This window comes from Nicotiana tabacum, chromosome 2, assembly GCF_000715075.1.
Source record: "Nicotiana tabacum cultivar K326 chromosome 2, ASM71507v2, whole genome shotgun sequence".
Lineage (NCBI taxonomy): Eukaryota > Viridiplantae > Streptophyta > Magnoliopsida > Solanales > Solanaceae > Nicotiana > Nicotiana tabacum.
The window spans coordinates 57698648-57722071 of NC_134081.1; the positions used below are offsets into that span (position 1 = coordinate 57698648).

A 23424-nucleotide genomic window follows, 5' to 3' on the forward strand; every position below is an offset into this window, starting at 1 on the left:
TATAATTTAGCAGTTCTTTCGATGGAGATACAAGTTATGAAAAGGGGGTTTAAATAATATTACAATTTGTAACGATCTGTCTTATTTGGATCTTGCATGTTACCAACATTTATTGTATTAATTCTGTTACATAAGTGATTTGTAACCGTTGAAGCAATTAGGGTAAATCGCATATAATCAGGGATTTTATTGATTCCTTCCATATTCGCAATCCTTATTGACCTTTCCTCATATGTGACTTTCAATGGTCTTGATTATCAACATTGACCTATTTTCTTCTATTCAACTTTAAGACTAGCATGCATAGTATCTTCATAAGTGATCCCTTGGGTATTGTTCATATATTCTTTGCACATCATCCATCTTTATTGTTTTAACTTTCATGACACATGTCATTGTAATATTAGTCCACGTGGTGGGTTTATTTTCTACTAATACATTGGGATAGCAATGAACTCCTCTAAGGCCTGAGCTGGTCCTACCAACTCATCCTGAATTGGAATCTACTCACTATCCGGAGCTATTTGTGGCTCAACTAATGCCGCTCTTGCACGAGCGTGAGTAGCTGTAGGTGGTGTTGCACGTGCTCTAGTCTGGGCTCTAGCTTTGCCCCTGCCTCAGTCTCTACCTTTAGTGGCCACCACAACCCGACAATCCAATTCTTGCTCAGCTACGGCTGACGCACATGTCCTCACCATTTGTGAGAGAATAAAAGGGTAAAAATTTAAATTTCGGGATAAATCAAAATCACATGGTAGAGAATGAAAGAATGTGAAGTTTCTTAAATGTCTCATAGCCTCTCGAAAATAAATATAGACGTCTCCATCCGATCCGCAAAACTCTACTAGAGATGCTCATGACTCGTAGGACCTATGCAATCTAGGCTCTGATATCAAGTTGTCGATACAAAATCCCACCAATGCTTATGATGACACCTAACATGCCAGCTAGGCGAACCAATCACACGACAATCGAATGAACAATAGAAATGAAGAAATATAACAAGTCTAATAAATATTTCTATCATAAATAAGTCTAAAACCAGCACTAATATGCGTCACAGTAATACAATGCCCCAGAAACTTATATCAACGAGTACATGAGCTCTAAAAATATCAAAATTCAACAGTCTGAAATAAATACAATATTATCTTACGTAAACAACAATCTTAAAACATGAAAAAGGTGACTTCGAGGTTTGCGGATGAACATGTCGCACTACCTCGAGTCTCCTAGAACTGCAATGATCTACTCCTCAACTCTGCTAGCCGACGCCTGGATTTGCATAAAAATATGCACAAGTATAGTATGAGTACGACCGACCCAATATACTAGTAATTATCAAGACTAACCTCGGCGAAGTAGTGGCGAGATTGGTCAACTCTTACAACTTAAAGTTTTCAAATAGAAATTAACAGCTTGTTAGGATGGTTGTTACCCATTGTATTGTATTATATTGTTATCGCAAAGCAATGTCTGTTTTGATTGTTTAGTTAAAATTAATTATATTATATTGTTAAATTTATTATTTCGGAATAATGAAAAGTCCTATTTTTTGAAACAGCCGATTTGGTGTGGTGGGATTGTTTCCTATTTTTTTTTCAATTATGCCTTAATTTATTACTCCATAATTCTATTTTACCTTTTACCTTTTTTTAAACTTCCAAACCTCTAACCTATAACTTACTTTGTCTTCGTTTTTTTTTTTTTTTTTTTCATAACTGGTTCTGCCGTTGCCAACTCCACGGTCAAAGATAACAAGAATAGGTTCGGCCCTTTCTTTGTTTCTTTGTTCCTTTCTACCCTGTTTTCTTTATTTTTTCGTTTCTTTCTTTGTTTCTTTATCAACCACCGGGTTCTTCCCTTTACCAATTTGTCCCTTACTTATCTTTATGCGTAATTCTTAAAAATTTAATATTTAAAATAATTGAGGGTATTTTAGTAAATTTATCAGTTATAGTATAGCACGATACAGTCAAACCAAACATAAAAAATATTATTTAACAACAGCGAACAATACAATCTATCCAAATGTTGTATTCATAAAATAATACGATACGATACAATACGATACTTTAAAACAAATGGGTAACAATGATCCAAACAGAGTGTAAATATTCCAATTCACTCCCGAACCCCACAAAAACCAAATCACCCGTCCCTACAAGTCACATATCATCAAATGAACCTATGGGAAATATCAAATAGGGTAATGGGTGTCTAATATTCAAAATGACTGGTCGAGTCATTACAGTAAGTCATTAATGACACCCTTGAGTGTACTTGAAAAAGAACTCAATTTGAGATAAAGTTTATACAAACGAATATTAATTATTAACAAGAATCAAATAAAATCACTATGAGATGAGCAGCTAAATCATAATATAAAAATAACTTTTAGAAGTTTAAATTAACTTGGTAAGATATGTTAAACTGAGTCCAAAGAAAAATTATTCAAATCTAGCGTATTATGAACTAAGTTGAATGCTTGTCACTTTAATTAAACTTTTGATGAATCGAGGTAAAGTATTTTTATGTTTCGTCTTTTTGAGTTGAGGGTCTTTCGGAAACAGCCTCTCTACTCCCCCGGGGTAGGGGTAAGATCTGCGTACACACTACTTTCCCCAAACCCCACTAGTAAGATTTCACTAGGCCGTTGTTGTTGTTGTTGTTGTTGTTGTTGTTGTTGTTGTTGTTGTTTGATTTACCAAGAAAGTCTTAAGGAATCATAATAACGCATTTGGAAAATTCTGCGAGACAAGATTTCCTTTTTTTTAATTAAATTAGTTAAAAGAGATTCATCATTTTTAAGGATTTAAATTATTTTTTAATTTTTATTTTATAACTCAAACACATTATTTAATAATATTTTTATTATTTTTTTAAATAATATATTTATTGATATGTGAGATACACGTAAAGCATGCACCCTATGACCAGTAGCGTAAAAGCACGAATACCTTTAACGAAATATCGTTCGCCTTTTTTACCCTTTTAAAATAGAGTTCATACTAGACAAAATAGTCATTTGATTATTCTCCTAACTAATATTTAGGAGTATTAAATTAAATCAGATTTATTACTTATTAAATTTTGCTTATTTGAATTAAGTAAGAAGTCCTTATAATTAGGACTTTAAAATCATTAAAGTTTTACTTTATATAAATTTAATAATTAAAGTATGATTAAATAACACCAAATCTTTATGCGTATGAACGAAGGCCCTTATCGAAATATCATTCGCCCTTTTTATCCTTTTAAATAAGAGTTCACATTGGATAAAATAGTTATTTGATTATTTTTTTAATATTTAGAAATAGCCTTTTAATTATTTTCCTAATATTTAAGCATTTGAAATTAATTAGATTTAATATGTTAAATTTTCTCTAATTTGCACTATGTGATATACCATATTTGTAAAGAAAAGTAGCAATAAATAAAAATCAAAGTAGGAAAAGTTCGAACTTAGAATTCTTTTTAGTTTAGGAGTCTTTGTTCTAACCGATTAATTCTAGCAACACAAATAACTCCACCCTATTATTCCCATAAAAATTAATATGCAAGGAACGCAATCACTTGTCTTTGACTGTGCTTATGTGTATAATTCTAAATCTTATTATTCATATCAGAAACTTTGGTTTGGTTGACTACACAAATTACGAAGACATAAAGTTTGTTGTAAATTTCTAATTATCTGTCTCACGATCTTATTAGTTTTAAACACTTATCTACACTGATATGCACTTTTATCATTGAGGAGTCCAACCTCTACTTGCAAGGTTAAATTTCCTAAAACTTTAGTTATTGGGTTCATTCTTTTGGAGCATAGTTATTTGCCTCTAGCTTAGTTAGTTGGAATTGGTTTCTAACTTTCAGTGACAAAGGCATGAACCCTATGCTGTAATATTAAGGATATTGGAAAGTTTTAATATTTTTGGATTTTAAATCAAGATTTTATAAAAAAAAATCTCTTGCCCAAGATTTAGGACTTTAAAATTAACTAAAATTTTATAGACAGTTTTGTAATAGAATATCACTGAATAATCATGTTTGCAAAGGAATCTCTTTACTAAATAAATTTGAGAAGTGAATTGCATGTTTTATACAAATATATTTAACAGTTCTCCGACTCAAAAGCAAATCAGATGTTGACAATGATGAGGAAGGGACGGGGAAGAGGGCGAAGATGATTTTTATTAATGATACCGAATTTAACTCTGACAGCAAAAGAAAATTTTATTTTCTAGCAACTTTATATTATTTGTTCATAAATTATGGAAGACCAACGAAGTATTAATGAGTTTGCTAGGAGACTTAAAGAAAGATATGGTAGAAATTTTATACATGAAATTGCGGAAGAGAGGATGTAACATATGTACCACATGCCTATAAATTGATTTTTTTGTGACTTTTCGTCCTTTTTCCCTTTGTATTTCGAAAATAAAAATATTTAAAAAATTTTATTAATATTTTCTACCTATATTACATTGGCTAAATCACAACAAAAATGAATACATTATGCTAAGAATCAAACAGTATGCCTATTGATTAAAAAGTTCTCATCTAAATAGTTGTAGTGTGAGATAGGCCTATTACCTGTTTATTTTCTTTACTGTTTCATTTTCTTTGAGATAACCAAAAATTTTGAAACATGCAATGCTTCATTTTTTATTTATTTATTACATTGGAGGTAGAAGAAGGGAAATGGGAAGCCGATTATAAAGTAGAAATCAAATCCTCACCAATAAGAATTTCTTTTAATTAGCCAACCAATCGAGCTACTAAGATACATCGTAAGGCTTTATTTGAAAGGATATAATAAGAATTTCTTTTAATAGAGTGATTATTCTCTTTTTAAAAAAAAAATTTATTTAAACCCGAAGTTTGTAGTTGATGCAAAGCCCTAAATATAAATACGAACAATAATTATCTTTAAGAAACTTTTTTTTGTTAATTTTTTATTTTACAATTCAAAAATATTTTTTGAATATTATTTATGTTGTTATCAAAACGTTTATTCTTATTAATATAATTACACTACCCTAAGATTAGTTATTAAAAATATATTAAAAAGTTTGAAATACAAAAAATTTATTAAAAATATATTATTCTTTTAGGAACATTCTAAAAAAGAAACTCAACACAAATACAAATTAACACAGATTAGATTGAAGTGACTGACTCAATATCCAATAAAATTGGAGCGATACCAAAAAAAAAAAACAAATCGTATTGCATATACAGATTACAGGTCGCATTGTTTCTTTTGAAAATACAAAAACCGTTTTCTGTATCCAATTTGGTCACCACCAATTTATTACTTTCTAGCTTCACCCAAATTTTTTCAGCAAATCATGGATGATCTCTCTATACACAAGATTCAAATCTCCGGCACTACTTTAGCCTCTATCCTCCACCGTCTTTTCTCATCCTCCGGCGACATCCACGGCCTATTATTCGGCCACGTGTCATTCTCCACCACCATCCCTCTTTCCGACGACCCCGCCACTACCTCCACCGCCGTAACCATCGCCTCCGACGACGGCCCAATTCGTACCGCCACTATCACCGATTTTCTCTCTATCCCTTCCCACTTTCCCCTCCCTTTACACCAGCTTGATGATCCTTCCGCCGCCGTTCTTGGTTGGTTTTCCGGTCGCCGAAAAACCCCTTTAAGACCCTCTTTAAAGGATTCTACAACTACCCTTTCTTTAACTTCCTCTGCTTCTCACTCTTTTACCCCTCAAAATGCTCCGTATTTACTTTCTCTGCCCCCCTCTTTGTTCCTTCTGTTAACGACGCCGTTTCATGAACAGCTGATACATACCCACGAGTACAAAGCTTTTCAGTACCGTATTTCCACTGATTCATTCGACCCAAAAAGTTTAGATATTATCAACATTGGTCCATCTTTTCGATCCCATTATGGTTCTTTTAGTCCTAATTCACCATTTCCTTTAATTTCATGTGACTTAAGGGGTCCAAATGCAATGGCTGAAGATGAAAAGGTGGAATCTTTGTTGAGTATTAAAAGGGGTTTGAAGGATCAGAAGGAGTTGGATTTATGTGCTGAAGGATTTGAGATTGGGAGATTGAACAAGTTGATGGGCTCAGATGCTTCAAATTATACTGTTGAATTGGAGCATTTGTATGATAAAATGCTTGTTAAGCTTGATAGTTTGGCTAGATTGGTGGAAACGAGTTCTGCTAAGGTTCTTGAGCAGGTATGCTGTATGCATGAATAAAGTTTGGGATTGAGTAGTAGTTGGATTTTGGGTTCTGTATGGATTGTGGACCCAACTAGTTTGGGATCTAGTTGAGTTGTAGTATACTCATGTGATAGTATTTCCTTTTTAGTCGATCTCGAGAAAAATGGCACATTTCAATATTTAGAAATAATTTACCTTTAAACTTCATATTTTAACTCAATGAGATGATTTCTAGTCACATAAATATTTATGGCTTAATGAGATCACAAATTATAAAAGTTTGTCTTCCTTCCCTAAATTCCGCTCAGTCAAACACATCTGATAAATTAGAAAGGAAGAAATAACATTTGTAACATTTGGATTTCATCTTCTGTATGAATTTTGTAGAACCGAACTAGCTTTGAATTGAGGCATAGTTGTCTTTGCTTCTTTTTTTTTTTTTTTTGGTGAGGATATTGGTGGATTGAGCTTTGTATTCACAATAACGCTGGCAGGAAAACCACAATATGAAGTTGAGGTACAAAGTTGCTGGCTTGAAATGAATTCTGATGTTTCAGGTGGCATTTCTCCTTTTGTAAGGTAAAAATTCGTCCTTTTCTGCAGATATATGATTTTTCCAGGTAATAACTGTTTGCCGTGTTAGTAAATTGTGCAGTAATGTTGTTTACTAAAATTTCGGTTATCCCACACAGATGCTGGACAATTATGATATTTTGTTATCATTGTGTTTCCTTCTTAAGCAACCGATCAATTTGCGAAGACCGTAGTGGATAGAAAATATTTATCCGAACTCATCTAACTGCATGCGCGATATAGACAACCATTTTATGTGATTAAGAACAGAGGCGGATCCAGGATTTAAACTTTATGGGTTCATATTCGCAATTCTGCCACATCTCATCTATTTTAATGTGTTCAAAATTTATTATTTGTACATATTTAATGATTTTTTGGGCAAAAACACAGGGTATGAATGAAAGTTACGAGTTCGATTGAACCCATAGCTTCTACACGGCATACGTCTCTGATTAAGAAATCATTCTAACCAACAGAGACAACATTCGGGTGTGAAATTTAAAAGTGGTTTATTCTGATTGCATGTGATATATTTTTAATATGTTTGTAGTAACTAAATTGATTGTAGCTAAAATGAATGTCACCTTGGATTATTTCTTCATAGAGAGCCATTGGATGTGAAGAAGAAAACTTTAGCAGATTGAGACAACAATTGAATGTGATATCCTTAAAAGTGGTCATTGTAATCAGATTAGGTCATTGTTATGGACTAAGATATTTCAAAAGAGCAACTAAGAATGTATATGTACTGTAATTATGTCTCTGAACTTTTTGTTTCTTTAGGTTCTCAATTCATAATATCTTGTACATGTTAGACTTAGTACGAGGAGGAAATCAGTTGTATGAGCCTCTCATTTTCTTTATATACTCCATTGAGCTAGGATGAAGGTAGAGTGCTGTGTTCCTAGCTCAGTGGAGTTGATAAAGGAAATGAGAGGCTCAGACAACTGATTTCATCTTCGTACTATGTCTATTTTTCATCTAAGTTGAACTGTTTCTGCGGTTGTAATTGCTAGAGAGTAGACATCAGCTGTCCCGTTCCTTCTCTAATCACTGCATTCTTGAACTTCATTTCTTCCAAGACTTCTGAAAGACTCCCTTATAACCTGTAGAAGAAAAAGGTTTCTTATGGACTCATCACAGTGGATGTATATATATCTGATTAGTCACATTACATATGCCAGTGAAAGAAGGGCAATTTGCTTGATGCATGCACATTGAGCACTGTATAAGAACCCTACCCAAAACTCGTCCAATCATCTTTTTTTTTAATGAATACAACTCGCCCAATCATCTTAGCATGTAACAGCTGGCGGACTATATAAGTAAACCCGACTAGAGAGTCGGATGCTTTGCACATAACTAACTACATTCTCTCCTCTCTAAGGAAATGGACACATCTCTAACTATGTTTTCCAAATTTTTTTTGTGGTAGTGGTACTTCCATAATTGCATGCTATGCAGTGATTGCTGTCTTATTATTCCTATAGGCATTTCCTCATTTTCCTTCTTGCCTCTGCTCATTGCCTAAGTTGCCTATTTGATGCCCCCATTAAGGCATTAGCTTTGTTATGCCTAAGAGAAACTCTGGAGCATAGTTCCTTATACTCTTTTAGGTTAGGAGGTGTTGCAGGCAGATGTTAAATATGTGCGTCTTTGAGCTAGTAGCTCAACGAACAGATGATAACATTACAATAGATTCCAAGAAACTGTAAATTTGCTAATCATGGCACCAATAAGGAAGACGTGCACATAAATTTCTTCGCATCTGCTGAAGCGTTGGCACGTAAAGATGTTACACCCCACATATGAAGTTGGAGGATCTATGAGGTTTAAGCGCAACCAATCAGATGGTGACGCGTTACCGAGCAGAGGAGGCAACTGCATGCGACCAGATTTCGCTAGCTGTCTCCCCCCGGCACGACAGCCAAAGCGGGGCGACCCATTTTGCATGTGGAGCGGCGGAATTTCCAATGCTTGGTGTACATATATAAATGCAGTAAGGCTCATTCTCTTTATTTTTTCCAGGAGTATCACTCCCTATAATTCACCAAAAACGTTCTCACATCTCCTTTGAAGTTCCAAAATAGCCTAAATTGAATTAGAAGACGGTTATGTTAAGATTTAGCTTGAAGAAACTGAGAATCGTTGTCGTAACATCTATCATCTGGTGGTATTGATTCTGAAGATTCGTTAGTGGCAAAATTAATCACCATAGAAGCGTAGTTAGTTCTTCAACAAAGGTATGTAGGGCAACTTTCTTTCTTGGCACGAGTTAGTGTAAGTCCCTCCTTCCTCCTAAATGACTCCTGCATTGTAAGGTTTGGTAGTTCTAACCCCTCTCAACGATGTTGCTATGTTCTTGTACATTCTTGTTGGTAGCATTTATTTCAAGTCTAAAATGTTCCCAGTTGGTATCCTGAGGTCGGGAAGTATAATTAGTTATGAGTCTAACTTAATATTTCTTGAAGTTGATTCTACGTTTTACTTGTATGTGTATGTATCCATTACACTTTACCGAGCCGCGCTATAGACGGCCGGGAACGACACCTATTGTGCAACCACTGATCAGTTGGGTACGATGTGAAATGCTACCGAGCCCTTGTGTGGCCGGGTACGACCGAGCTCTCTATGAGGCCGGGTACGAGATAATGTAAGATAAGACACTACCAAGCCCTCATGTGGCCGGGTACGACCGAAACCTCATGAGGCTGGATACGATATGATAAAAGAAAGAAACTTACCAAGTCCTCTACGAGGCCGGGTACGATATGAAGTGATATGCTCCAAAATAGGGCTAAGTAATGTTATATTAACTTCAGTGTATAACCCCCAGAGTGGCTTAACCCTTTTAAGGCTTGCATGTTGTTAAGTTCATAGTTCTTATAGTTTATGCCCTCGGTAGCTCGTCCCCGGTACCAGGTTGAAACCATGCCCTCATATCTCTTATGTTATATCTCTGATTTTTATATTTAGCCTTACATACTCGGTACATTTTCCGTACTGATGCCCTCCTCTTTTGGTCACTGTGTTCATGCCCATAGGTGCAGATAGACCCGGTGGCGTCCCTCCCCCGTAGGGTGCTGTTCCAGCTGATTGGTTGTTGCTCTTCACTCCTTCAGAGTATCCGTTCAGAAGTCAATAGGTACTGAAGCAGATATCATAAACGTTTTGGGTACGGTGGGGCCCTGTCCCGACCAGGTGATGTAATATGTATATCTCTTTTAGTACTCTTAGAGGCTTGCAGACTAGTGTTAATGGTCGAGTATGACGATGTTGGTGACAGTGATAATCATGATAAAATGTCAATGTTTCTTTTGTTAATCAATTGCACACATCTTAATTTTGGTGACTATTATTTGGAGGCCTCGACGGCCCAAATTTTATGAATAAGAAGGATGTAAGCACGGATGTCGGTTCGCACGGGCCTCCGGGCATCGTGTGTCGGTCACACCTTCCAAGATTGGGGTGTGACAAATTTGGTATCAGAGCCAGTCGTATCCTAGGATGTCTGCAAGCTGTATCCAGTAGAGTCTTGTTTATGAGTATGTTGTGCACCAATCTTATAAACAGGAGGCTACAAGATATCCTGGATGAATGAACACCCTTCCTTCTTATCTAGATCGTGCAATAAAGCTGAGTCGTAAGTATTCAATTATGATCCCTATCTTGTTTTTGTTTATAGTAACGCCTAACGCGAGACGTCAAGCACTTGCTAAAGGATTAAATGAAGAAGCGGGAGAAGGTACCAGTCAGGTGTCGCCTTCCCTGATGGGTCAGCATGGACCCCACGATAAGGTTGGGACACAGGTTTTGGTGACAGCACCACCACCCCCGGAACAACATAGAGAAGTTAATGTCCCTCATATTTCTCCCCCGGATGAGCCTGAACAGGATCTAGATATGAGAAGTGCAGCGCAGTTGTTAACTCGGTTAGTGGCCTCTCATGCCCAACGTCAAGCCCCTGCCACTTCAGATAAAGCAATCAGTACAAGAGTTCGAGATTTCATAAATGTAGACCCCCCGGTATTCACAGGAACATATCCAAACGAAGATCCTCATAACTTTCTAGATCAAGTGCAGCGGACCTTACGAGTGATGCATGCCACTGATACTGAGTCCGTAGAACTTGCCTCTTACTGGTTGAGGGATATAGTGGTTGTGTGGTATGAGACTTGGGAACAGTCTAGGGGACCTCTAGCCCCAGTTGCGGGATGGAGGAAATTTTCTGAGGCATTCTTGCAACAGTATATGCCTGTTGAACTCCACCGGGCTAGACAAGACAAATTCTTGCGGATGGAGCAAAGTAATATGAGCGTCCGGGAGTACATCATGCAGTTTAACTCCTTGGCTGGGTATGCTCCATCGGTGGTGGCCGAGATGAGTGACCGGGTGCATTGCTTCATGGCCGGTTTGGGGTCGCATCTGATAAATGAATGCACCACAACTTCTCTGAACTCGATTATGGATATTACTCGTATTCAGGCCTACGCACAGAACATAGAGGATCGCAAAAGGCTACAGCAAGCTGCTCGAGAGCACGACCAGGGTCTCTAAGAGGGCCCGGTCCACGGGAGATACGGGAGAGCTTCGAGGCGGGTTTAGATCCCCATTTCCTCGGCAGTCACCAAGCTCGGTGGCCAATGTGCCGTCACAGTCCCAGGGCCAGTATCGAAAACGGGCCACTTATTCCGGTCAGGGTCGGGATTTTCGAGGGCAGAGTTCGCAGAATAGTGGAGACACTAGCAGGATGAGATCCCCGATGCCACGTTGTGGCGGATGTGGAAGGAATTATTTTGGGCGTTGCCGCCAGGGCTCAGATTTGTGTTATTCTTGTGGGCAGCCTGATCATATCATGCGCTTTTGCCCAGTGAGAAGTATGGGTGGCGTGATGCCGCCAGTGGGATCAACAACAGCTTCTTTATCGACGGCACACCCTCGTGAACAAGGTATGCAACCGCCGATGGGAAGGGGTAGAGGTAGAGGTGGAATGTCGGGCCTGAGTGGGCAACAACAGAATCGCATCACATGAGGCGGAAACGAACATGCATAGTGGAATATCTGGGCATTGATCTTGCATTCTTTAAAGGGATAATACATAATTACCCCTTTAGGGTTGTCGCACTTTATCAGTTGCACCCTCATACTTCTCTTATGACTCCCCTGTATTTGTTAGAAGTGTAATAAGTACCAACTTTTCAAGCCAATCCCAGTTTGAATAAAAAAAGAAGTTCAAATTACACACCAATCCTTGCTTGCCACTTGTCAAATTCATTTTTTTTTTCAATTTACCTTTTTATTTGTCTTTTTTGTCTTATTTTATTTTTTCTTTTGCATTTTCTTTCTCTTTATCTCTTTCTTTTGCTTCACCATTTTCTCCCCCTTATACCCGTAACATCCCCCGCCCCCTGCTCCTCGTCGTCGATACCCATCACCCATCAAGAAACTCTTATCTTAAATCAAAAGGTTGCCTGAAAATAATAGAAAAGATAAAATTTTATGAGCATCTTTTGACTAGCGTGAAAATGATCTTCTAAATCTGTGGGAACGGGGCAATAAATGGTGGAGATGACTTATCAGAAAGATGGCACCATCGGAATCACCTTTTTTCCGGTGAGAAACATTGTAAGAAAAAAAAGGAAAACAAAAAGAAGAAAAAAAAGAAAGAACAAAAAAAAAAAGGAAAGAAGAAAGAAAAAAGTAAAAGAAAAGGAGAAAACACAATGTCACGACCCAAAATCCCACCACAGGCGTCGTGATGGCACCTAGTCTCTAAGACTAGGTAAGCCGATTTCCATTTCATTTTTGAAGCCATTTTTTTTTAATTAAATAAGTAACCAAAACTAACAGTGGAAATAATTACAATATACAACCTCCCAAGACTGGTAGTACTTAGTCACGAACTCTAACTGAATACATAGAATGATCACGAGAACCGAATATACAATACTGTTTGATTACAAGTTAACAGTACAATGAAATGAAAGGACTCCAAGGAACTGCGACGACCAAGCAGCTCTACCTTGAATCCTTAAGACCCCACTTTAACTCTGCTCAAGTCTGTTATCGATAACAATACCTGGCTCTGCACAAAAATGTGCAAAAGTGTAGATTGAGCACACCACAGCGGTGCCCAGTAAGTATCAAGACTAACCTCAATGGAGTAGAGACGAGGTACAGTCAAGACACTCACTAGTCTAATACCCTGTGCAATATAGCAGTATACAATGGTACTGGAAAATAACTAACAATGATAACAACAACTCAATCAGTGATATCACAACAAGGCAACATAAAACAACCAATGATATGCACAGTAAGACTATAAGATCACCATTTAATATCGCTCAACAATTAATAAATACAATTACACCCAGTTAAATCAAGTTCTTCAATTAAATATCTTTCACATATAATTCTACCAATTAACTCTCTTTCAAATATAATTTTCCTCAAATAATTATCTTTCAAATACAATTCTTTCATATAATACTTTCTAAATAAAAAGAAATCCTTCCAAATAAATATTTTGAATATAATTCTTTAATTAAAAAGTCACCATGTGACACCTCATTTCATAATAATAAAAATACGGGTCTCAACCCAATTTCATATTTTTCATAAATATGGGTCTCAGCCCATTATTAAATCATTATATTTCTCCGGCACATCGTGCCCTCATTTCATATCTCAACTGCACAGACAACTCACATGTCAAATATCATTATCATTTAGTCACAGCACCTCGTGCTCACATTTCATATCACAATCACACGAACAATTCACATGCCAATATCCTCAATGTATATAAGATCCACATGATCAATTTATTTCCACTAAAGTGAATTTAAAAGTTTTTAAATCAAGTAAGAAATCAACAAAGAATTGAATTTTATTTTATTTTATTTTTTTGAAATCATTTGGGTGAAAAAAATATCCTTGCACTTATATCAAAGCATCAGATAAACTACCGGTTTGGTTGTAAAACTATTTAATTTAAAACATAATAATAACTTTTTTATTTAAATCAACTCAATCATCGAAAATCAGTAAGAAAAACTAGAAATATACTTCTTCAGAGTCTCGTGCTAAAAAGCCAAAGTCTACACAATACAACTAGGAGCACAAAACACATAATAATAAAGTCAACTAGTACACCACGGAAGAAGACAAGAATTTACATATTAAATAAAACCAAATCACCCAAGGCAAGAACATGAATAAAGAAATATCAACAGGGCACTCCCGAGGTACCGCCTCGTAGTCCCAAATCATAAATAAATTCACAATATCTCATTTACTTATATCACCGCGGGAGCCTTCACATTAAATTTTTAAAGAAATCATTTTTCCGAAATAGCATCCCGCGTTTTAGCCACCCTTATCACACCGCATGACTTCTAGTAGTTCCTCTACTAGCCACGCGTTTCAAGCCACCCTTATCTCACCGCATGACTTCTAGTAGTTCCCCTACTAGCCACGCGTTTCAAGCCACCCTTATCTCACCGCATGCATTTTCAACACCCTGACCTTATATCACCGCATGGCTTCTAGTAGTTCCCCTACTAGCCACGCGTTTCAAGCCACCCTTATCTCACCGCATGCGTATCAATATCACAATATTTCACAAGTCGCACCTCAAGTGCCCAAATATCACAACATTTCACAAATTGCACATCAAGTGCTCAAATCTTACAACATATCACAGATTGCACATCAGGTGCTCAAATCTTTCGACATATCACAAATTGCACATCAGGTGCTCAAATCTTACAACTTATCACAAATTGCACATCAAGTGCTCAAATCTTACAACATATCACAGATTGCACATCAGGTGCTCAAATCTTTCAACATATCACAAATTGCACATCAAGTGCCCAAATATTACAACTTGCCACATAAATCAACAATACATTATTTTCTACAATAAAGAGTACATGGCTCAACCATAATGTGTACTAAAATCTTAACAAAATATCCGGAAGTGAACAACTCAACAAAATAATATTTCACATAAAAATCAAGGTGGCAATCACACCAAATCATCATGTAAAAACAATTTCAACAAACAAGGATCTAGGCATGACAAATAGAGGATTTAATAATTGCCAATACTTTCCAATTTAACACATAAGGGCGTCTAAGGATTTTTAATCCATGAAATTTGCACATATAAACCAAGTACGTACTCGTCACCTCGCGTACATGGATTTCAATTACACAATTTGCACATAATACTCAATACCTGAGGGGTAATTCTCCCACTCGAGGTTAAGCAAGACACTTACCTCGACGAAACTAAGTCAATATTTTAAATGATCTTCGTGAGTGAAGCCACCTTCGGACGGCTCAAATTTGAAATTCACCCCTTAATAATACTACGATGGTCCACCACACTAAACAAATTTCAATCTACAACAATGCAAAACAATTGCACCAATATTAGTAAACAAGTTTCCAGATATTTGGTCATTTAGGCATTTTATCAAACACCTAGTAGGCATGAATCTCTACATATCTTAACCATAGAATTAGTTCCTCCAACTACTACCATTTACCAACAATTTATCCCACCATCATTCTTAAACAATTCATAACTTCCAACATCACATACATGATCATCCATCCACACCCAACCAACAAAATTTCATCAAATATAATCACCTTTCAATCTCTACAATGGTCATGTATTTAAATTGGGAACATATGGCTTCCAATCGCCATACCATAAGTTCTAATACTTAATTGATACTCATATTCCCATAATATATCCATACATGTAAGTCTAAGGGTGTAGGATTACCTTTTTGGAAGAAATCTTACAAAACCTTCCTTTGAGTTCTTGAAGAAATTTCTTGAAGATGTAAGTATTTTATGTGTAGATTTCATCAATACTAGTGTAGAAATAATGGAATTTCACATCAAGATAATGGGGGATTGCTACCTTGAAGAAGAGAGGAGTTGGTGGTCTTGAGAGAGCGGAGAAGAGCTCCAAAATTCGTCCAAATGAAGTGGGAAAAATGAACCCCGAAATTGTATCTATAGGCCCAGATTTCTGGGTTTCGGATGCTGCCCCGGATGCTATGGCAGCACTTCACTGCCAGCCCCTTTTTGGTAATTTGGTCATAACTTCTTGTAGAAATGTCCAAATGACGAACGGTTTGAAGCGTTAGAAACTAGACTCGAAGATCTTTTATTTGATAGGTTGTGCATCACATAACACCTTATATATATGTAGATAATCTCGTTCTAAGTTAGGTCTTATGCCGAAACATAACAAATCGATCCGGAATGACCTCAAATTTTGCACACAAGTCGTAAATGACATAACGAAACTATTCAAATTTTCGGAATTGAAGTCCAAGCCCGATACATCAAGGTCAACTCTCAGTCGACATTTTTCTTAAAATCTTCCATTTTCCAACTTTCGCCAAAATGCGTCGAATTCTCCTACGGACTTCCAAATCCAAATCCGGACATACGCCTAAGTCTGAAATCTCCATACGAAGCTATTGACACTATAAAAATCCCATTCCGGAGTCGTTCTGCTCAAAAGTCAAACTCCGGTCAACTCTTTTCAACTTAAGGCTTCTAACGTGGAATTTATTCTTTCGAACTAATCCCGAAACACTTGAAAATCAAAATCGACGATTCACACACGTCATAATACATCATATGAAGCTATTCAAGACTTCAAATAGTTGGAAGGAGAGTAAATGTTCAAAATAATAAGTCGGGTCATTACATTAATTTGTCTTATACTTTCCAATTTAATACATAAGGGCGTCTAAGGATTTTTAATCCATGAAATTTGCACATATAAACCAAGTACGTACTCGTCACCTCGCGTACATGGATTTCAATTACACAATTTGCACATAATACTCAATACCTGAGGGGTAATTCCCCCACTCGAGGTTAAGCAAGACACTTACCTCGACGAAACTAAGTCAATGTTTTAAATGATCTTCGTGAGTGAAGCTACCTTCGGACGGCTCAAATCTGAAATTCACCCCTTAATAATACTACGATGGTCCACCACACTAAACAAATTTCAATCTATAACAATGCAAAACAATTGCACCAATATTAGTAAACAAGTTTCTAGATTTTTGGTCATTTAGGCATTTTATCAAACACCTAGTAGGCATGAATCTCTACATATCTTAACCATAGAATTAGTTCATCCAACTACTACCATTTACCAATAATTTATCCCACCATCATTCTTAAACAATTCATAACTTCCAACATTACATACATGACCATCCATCCACACCCAACCAACAAAATTTCATCAAATATAATCAACTTTCAATCTCTACAATGGTCATGTATTTAAATTGAGAACATATGGCTTCCAATCGCCATACCATAAGTTCTAATACTTAATTGATACTCATATTCCCATAATATATCCATACATGTAAGTCTAAGGGTGTAGGATTACCTTTTTGGAAGAAATCTTGCAAAACCTTCCTTTGAATTCTTGAAGAAATTTCTTGAAGATCTAAGTATTTTATATGTAGATTTCATCAATACTAGTGTAGAAATAATGGAATTTCACATCAAGATAATGGGGGATTGCTACCTTGAAGAAGAGAGGAGTTGGTGGTCTTGAGAGAGCGGAGAAGAGCTCCAAAATTCGTCCAAATGAAGTGGGGAAAATGAACCCCGAAATTGTATCTATAGGCCCAGATTTCTGGGTTTCGGATGCTGCCCCGGATGCTATGGCAGCACTTCACTGCCAGCCCCTTTTTGGTAATTTGGTCATAACTTCTTGTAGAAATGTCCAAATGACGAACGGTTTGAAGCGCTAGAAACTAGACTCGAAGATCTTTTATTTGATAGGTTGTGCATCACATAACACCTTATATATATGTAGATAATCTCGTTCTAAGTTAGGTCTTATGCCGAAACATAACAAATCGATCCGGAATGACCACAAATTTTGCACACAAGTCGTAAATGACATAACAAAGCTATTCAAATTTTCGGAATTGAAGTCCAAGCCCGATACATCAAGGTCAACTCTCAGTCGACATTTTTCTTAAAATCTTCCATTTTCCAACTTTCGCCAAAATGCGTTGAATTCTCCTACGGACTTCCAAATCCAAATCCGGACATACGCCTAAGTCTGAAATCTCCATACGAAGCTATTGACACTATAAAAATCCCATTCCGGAGTCGTTCTGCTCAAAAGTCAAACTCCGATCAACTCTTTTCAACTTAAGGCTTCTAACGTGGAATTTATTCTTTCGAACTAATCCCGAAACACTTGAAAATCAAAACCGACGATTCACACACGTCATAATACATCATATGAAGCTATTCAAGACTTCAAATAGTTGGAAGGAGAGTAAATGTTCAAAATAATAAATCGGGTCATTACACACAAAAACAAGATTTGCTTCTCGCCGGAATCACCAACTTTTCCGGCGAGTAATATAGCAATGAAGACAAACCTAAGATGAAAAAGAAAAAAGAAAGAAAAAAGAAAAGGCATTAATAGAGAAGGATAGAAAAGAAGAAAAAAAAGGCAGAAGAAAAGAAAAAAGAAAAGGAAAGGGCAGAAGCTAGCCAGGGATGTAAAAATGGCGGATGGAGTAATAAGGGAGAAACAAAAAAAGTGAATAAAAGAAAATAAAAAATAAAAAAAAATGAAATTTTAGAACTTTTAACGCTCGGACATTACGTGCAAATCAAAGCAAGTGCCACATCAGCTCAAAGGATGGTACACTTATTACACTTCTAACAAATGCAAGGGGGTCATAGGACTCCCGCAAAGTGTGAGGGTGCAATCGGTAAAATGGGATAACTCCAATGGGGTAATTATGTATTTTCCCTTCTTTAAAATTCAAAGGTTTGCCATTTCTTCTTGCAGGAGAATGAACGTTGAAACATTTCTGTAGTTGCCACTTGTGAAGTCTTTATTTTCTTATACCCTATTAGCTATGCACTTTGCATTAACCTACATATATTTAGGTCAACCGAATGATGAAAGCACAAAATTTTTCTTGCTTTGATAGCTGCTTGGAAAGAAGTAGGAGAGCAGTGTTTATCTTTTATCTGAGATACTCAATTTTTGTCTTGCTCGTAGATCACTGGGTGGCGAGGATAACTGCTGATGAAGCTTTGCAGCTTGATGTGTAAGATTAAATGATAGAATTGCTTGCTTACTGCGGGTGTGCATTTTCGTTGAACAGATTTGAAGATATCCTCTTCTTGTTCTGCCATTCCCGAATGTCTAACCTTGTTTTTTACCCAAAAAAAGACTGCTTTCTTGTTCATATTTCCTAGCTGGTTAAAAATTTCGCTTTGTTTTGGATTGAATCTCCGAGACGTGTGGTTTGGACTTTTTCTTCTTTCTATATACACTTGTATTGTGAAGAACTTTGCTTTTGTCCTTTTTGGCGCAAATAGCAATCGGCATTAGGGTAAATATTTGATGCGGGTAAGTTTTTATCCAGAATTGGGATGGCACTGAGGGAGGACTTCAAAATTGAGTAATTTCCTGCACAGTCCCACCTCCGCGCATCCTGATCCATTGCAATTCCTAACATTCGACTTGGCAAATTCTTAGAAGAGTTGAAGGACTATAATTTTTGCGGCATTAGTTTTTTGGTGCTGAGATATATTATTTTGTTAGCTTTTTGGTGCAATCTGGTAATTGAACATGATATAGATGGAATGCTAGACACAATAGAGGGTTTGCACAACCTGTAATTATGCCTGATGCACGGGCTTAGTGCATACATATATATTATCTTTGATTACTTTTCAAAAAATTTTAAAAAAAATTGCGGCATTAGTTTTCATCCGATTATTTTTATTTGAACATAGTGATAACAAATATTGAAATTGTTAGCTTCTTCACTAAGAATTGCGTGATTTTACTCTACATTGGAAAAGAATGAGACATGGAAATCCACTCATGAGTTCATTACACTTTCACGGTCTTCCACTTTCTATTACATTCTTTGTTTTAAGTATCGTTGTTTTATTGACCTTTTAGCATCACACCATCAGAGTCCAGAGATGAATTCAGTTGAATCCATTGAATCTGCTTAGAATCTACTTTTGCGCACCATTGCTTAGAAACTATTATTTTATTGGACAAGCAGTTTAAAGGAAAAAAATAGATAACAAGTAAAGAAGAAGAAACGGTCAGGAGTCAGGACTTTAGTCAAGTGACAAAGGATGGCAGAGGTTGAGAGATTGGTGATTTAGATCTAACGTGCGCGAACTAAGCATGATATTTAAGTGGGGAAACGATTTCTTGGTCATATAAAAAAAACAAGAAAGAAAAACCAAAAATAGCAAAAGAAAAATGGAAATTACGGGAGAATTGGCTTTATATATATATATATATAGAATTGGCTCAGTATAAGAAACTCCAGCATTAACAGGTAGATGGGGTAGGTCAAAAGTTAAGGAACCCTCGCAATATCCTCTAACGGAGGTAAAGGTTTAAATAAGAAAACAAAAATTAGAATTAAATGCTGGTCATTGTTATAAAATAAAAGTAACTTAGTAAAACATGAACAAGACCTGTTGTTATGAAATAAAAGCAATTTAGTAAAACATGAACAAGAAATGGAAATAGAGAGAAGGAAGAGATTTTCTTCTTCAATTGTGTGTATTTTTCTACTTATTACAAGGCCTTTATATAGGCATGAAAAGTGAAAAAAATATATCATTAAGTATAGAAATATGTTATTGAATATGTCATTAAGCATTTGAGAAGATCATGGAGGAAGAGTAGATATCCACCATAATTTGATTTTTCTTATAACACTCCCCCTTGGATGTCCATAGATAATGTGCCTCGTTAAAACCTTATTAGGAAAAAACCCAATGGGAAAAAAATCCTAGTGAAGGAAAAAGAGTACACATGTTTAGAAATATGCCTTTTTGGTTGCCTCGTTAAAAACCTTGCAAGGAAAACCCAGTGGGACAAAACCTTGTAAGAAAAAAAGAGTACAACGCGTATTAACTCCCCCTGATGAGAGCATCAATTCACATCCTTGAGCCTTCGCATCCCAATCTTGTACACTAGTTTCTTGTAGGTTGACGTCGGTAGAGATTTGGTGAACAAATCAGCCATATTATCACTTGAACGGATCTGTTGCACATTGATATCACCATTCTTTTGAAGATCATTTATGAAAAATAACTTTGGTGAAATGTGCTTTGTCCTATCCCCTTTTATGAATCCTCTCTTCAACTAGGCTATGCATGCTGTATTATCTTCATACAAAATTGTGGGTAGTTTGTCACACTTCAAACCACATTTGTCTCGAATAAGGTGTATTATAGATCTCAACCATACACATTCTCGACTTACTTCATGAATAACAGTTATCTCAGCATGATTAGATGAAGTAGCCACGATTGATTGCTTAGTCGATCGCCAATATATGGTAGTGCCTCCATAAGTCCATATGTAAATACATAGCCTGTTTGAGATCGAACTTTTTGTGGGTCATATAAATACCCAGTATCGGCATAACCAACAAGATCAGGACTGCAATCATTGCCATAAAATAATCCCATACCGGTAGTCCCTTTTAGATACCGCAGTAAGTGTTTGATTTCATTCCAATGTCTCTTTGTAGGAGTAGAGCTATATCTTGTTAAGACATTAACTGAAAAAGTTATGTCAGACCTTGTAATATTAGAAAGATACATTAGTGCACCAATTGCACTAAGATATGGTATGCCGGGACCAAGAAACTCTTTATTATTTTTATGAGGTCGGAATGGATGTGCTTTATCCATATAAAATCGCTTTAAAATCATTTTAGTGTATGTTGATTGATGGACAAAAATTTCATCTTTTATATACTCAATTTGTAGACCAAGACAAAATTTTGTCTTTCCAAGATCTTTCATTTCAAATTCTTTCTTTAAATAGTCTACTACTTTAGGAAGCTCTACTGCTTTAGGAAGCTTCCTATGAGTTCCAATGATATTTAAATCATCAACATACACGGTGATTATAACAAATTTAGATCTAGATCTTTTTATAAAGACACAAGGACAAATTGAATTATTCTTGTACCCTTCTTTCAACAGGTACTCACTCAGGCGATTATACCACATGCGCCCTGATTGTTTCAATCCGTATAAGAATTTTTGAAGCTTTATTTAATAAATTTTTTGGAAACCTTAATATGCTTTAGAACAATTTAAATCCTTCAATGATTTCCATAATACGCATATTACATTTTTCTTGTATTGCCAGATTAAAATCTGAAATGACGACATCCACCACAGGAGAACATGTCTCTATATAATCAATGCCAGGATATTTACAAATCTTCTTGTGACACAAGTCATCTTTGTCGTCTTTATGTCTATCGACTTGACCTTTTTTTTTCCGCACAAGAACACATTTATACCTCCACTGGCTTTATACTTTCAGGTGTTGGGACTATCCGTCCAACTTCATATTTTTCATGTGAAATCAATTTTCATTGCGTATTTTTCATTTGGCCAATCATTTATCTGTCCAAATTTCATGACAGATTTGAGCTCAAGATCCTCGTCAATATTAATAATATTGAGCGCTACATTATATTAACAATATCGTTGACGATTATTTTATATCGGTTCTACTATTACCCAATAAAGACATAACTTATTGAGATCTCTTTATCTTATTATTTTTAGGTACCTGAGCCTCTCCCATGAGGTCTTATGAAGTGTTATGTCGTGGTGCTCTTCTAGAGCACTTGCCTCCTTATTATGACCATCTTGAACATTTGCTCATCTCCTTCTTCAAGGAGTTTTATCTTTGGAATCGATTAGTCTATTATGCTTTATGCATGCCATGGACTCTATTCATTATGAACTTTATTTTATTTGGAACATTAGCAGCTGAATATGACATTTAGCTTTGGGTCAGCAAATACGCCTAGCAATATTTTCAAATGAATTATCACTTGAACTTCAAGTGCACATTTTCTCGTACGAGGATTTCGATGTACTCATAATAATTCATTACATGCATTACTTTTTCAGCTGCCCATTTTCTCCCCCTATTGTTGAGATCACCAACACATATCCCTAGCCTTATTTGGGGATCCATCTTTGTGCATTGTGGTGGAATAATTAAATCATATAGTACATTCATATTTCTAGATGGAAATTATTTGGTTCCTGACCCTGAACCGATTGTGATAGGGAGAACTTATCATAACTTGGCTAGATACGTACAAGTGCTGTTGTATATTAAATAATACATCACATACCAAATTTTATTTTGGCAATTTTGTTCTCATAACAAATGATTTAGATATAATTTGAGGCATACAATTTCTGCTAAACCAACTTGGATTTAAACCAGTATTATCAAGATAAATCATCATAATTTATATTCTAGAACTGTGCTCTAGTAATTTGAGCAATCAATATTGCAAAAACCAAACTACAAGTTGATAACAAATGCACATGTGACCATAGAATAGATGCTTCTATTAAAATCATATAATAGTAAACGGTCCACATGGAAGGTGACTGAGCCCATATATTTATCACCTTTTATTCGTTCCAGAAATCAAGGGATTCAATCTCAACCTTAACTGGTATATCATGAGAATAAGCAGCACAAGATAATTCTTGAAGAATCTTA

The 23424-nt window shown here is 36.0% G+C and overlaps 1 protein-coding gene across 5 annotated transcripts; it reads left to right on the forward strand.

Annotated features, from left to right (window-relative positions):
* The first annotated feature begins 5184 nt into the window (after window positions 1-5184).
* Window positions 5185-19542, forward strand: LOC107775552 (uncharacterized). Of its 5 annotated transcripts, none has more exons than XR_012700269.1 (4): window positions 5206-6224; window positions 6704-6788; window positions 9830-9986; window positions 18889-19175. XR_012700269.1 is itself a non-coding variant. In XM_075233333.1 (3 exons), the coding sequence occupies exons 1-2, from the start codon at window positions 5355-5357 to the stop codon at window positions 6749-6751; spliced, it is 918 nt and encodes a 305-aa protein (XP_075089434.1). In that variant the 5' UTR covers window positions 5185-5354; the 3' UTR covers window positions 6752-6788; window positions 18889-19175. The 5 variants fall into 5 exon arrangements, 3 of the variants coding, with proteins under 3 accessions (XP_075089434.1, XP_075089441.1, XP_016450785.1); XR_012700270.1 differs by having other exon boundaries at window positions 9830-9930; XM_075233333.1 differs by lacking the exon at window positions 9830-9986 and having other exon boundaries at window positions 5185-6224.
* Window positions 19543-23424: the final 3882 nt, after the last annotated feature.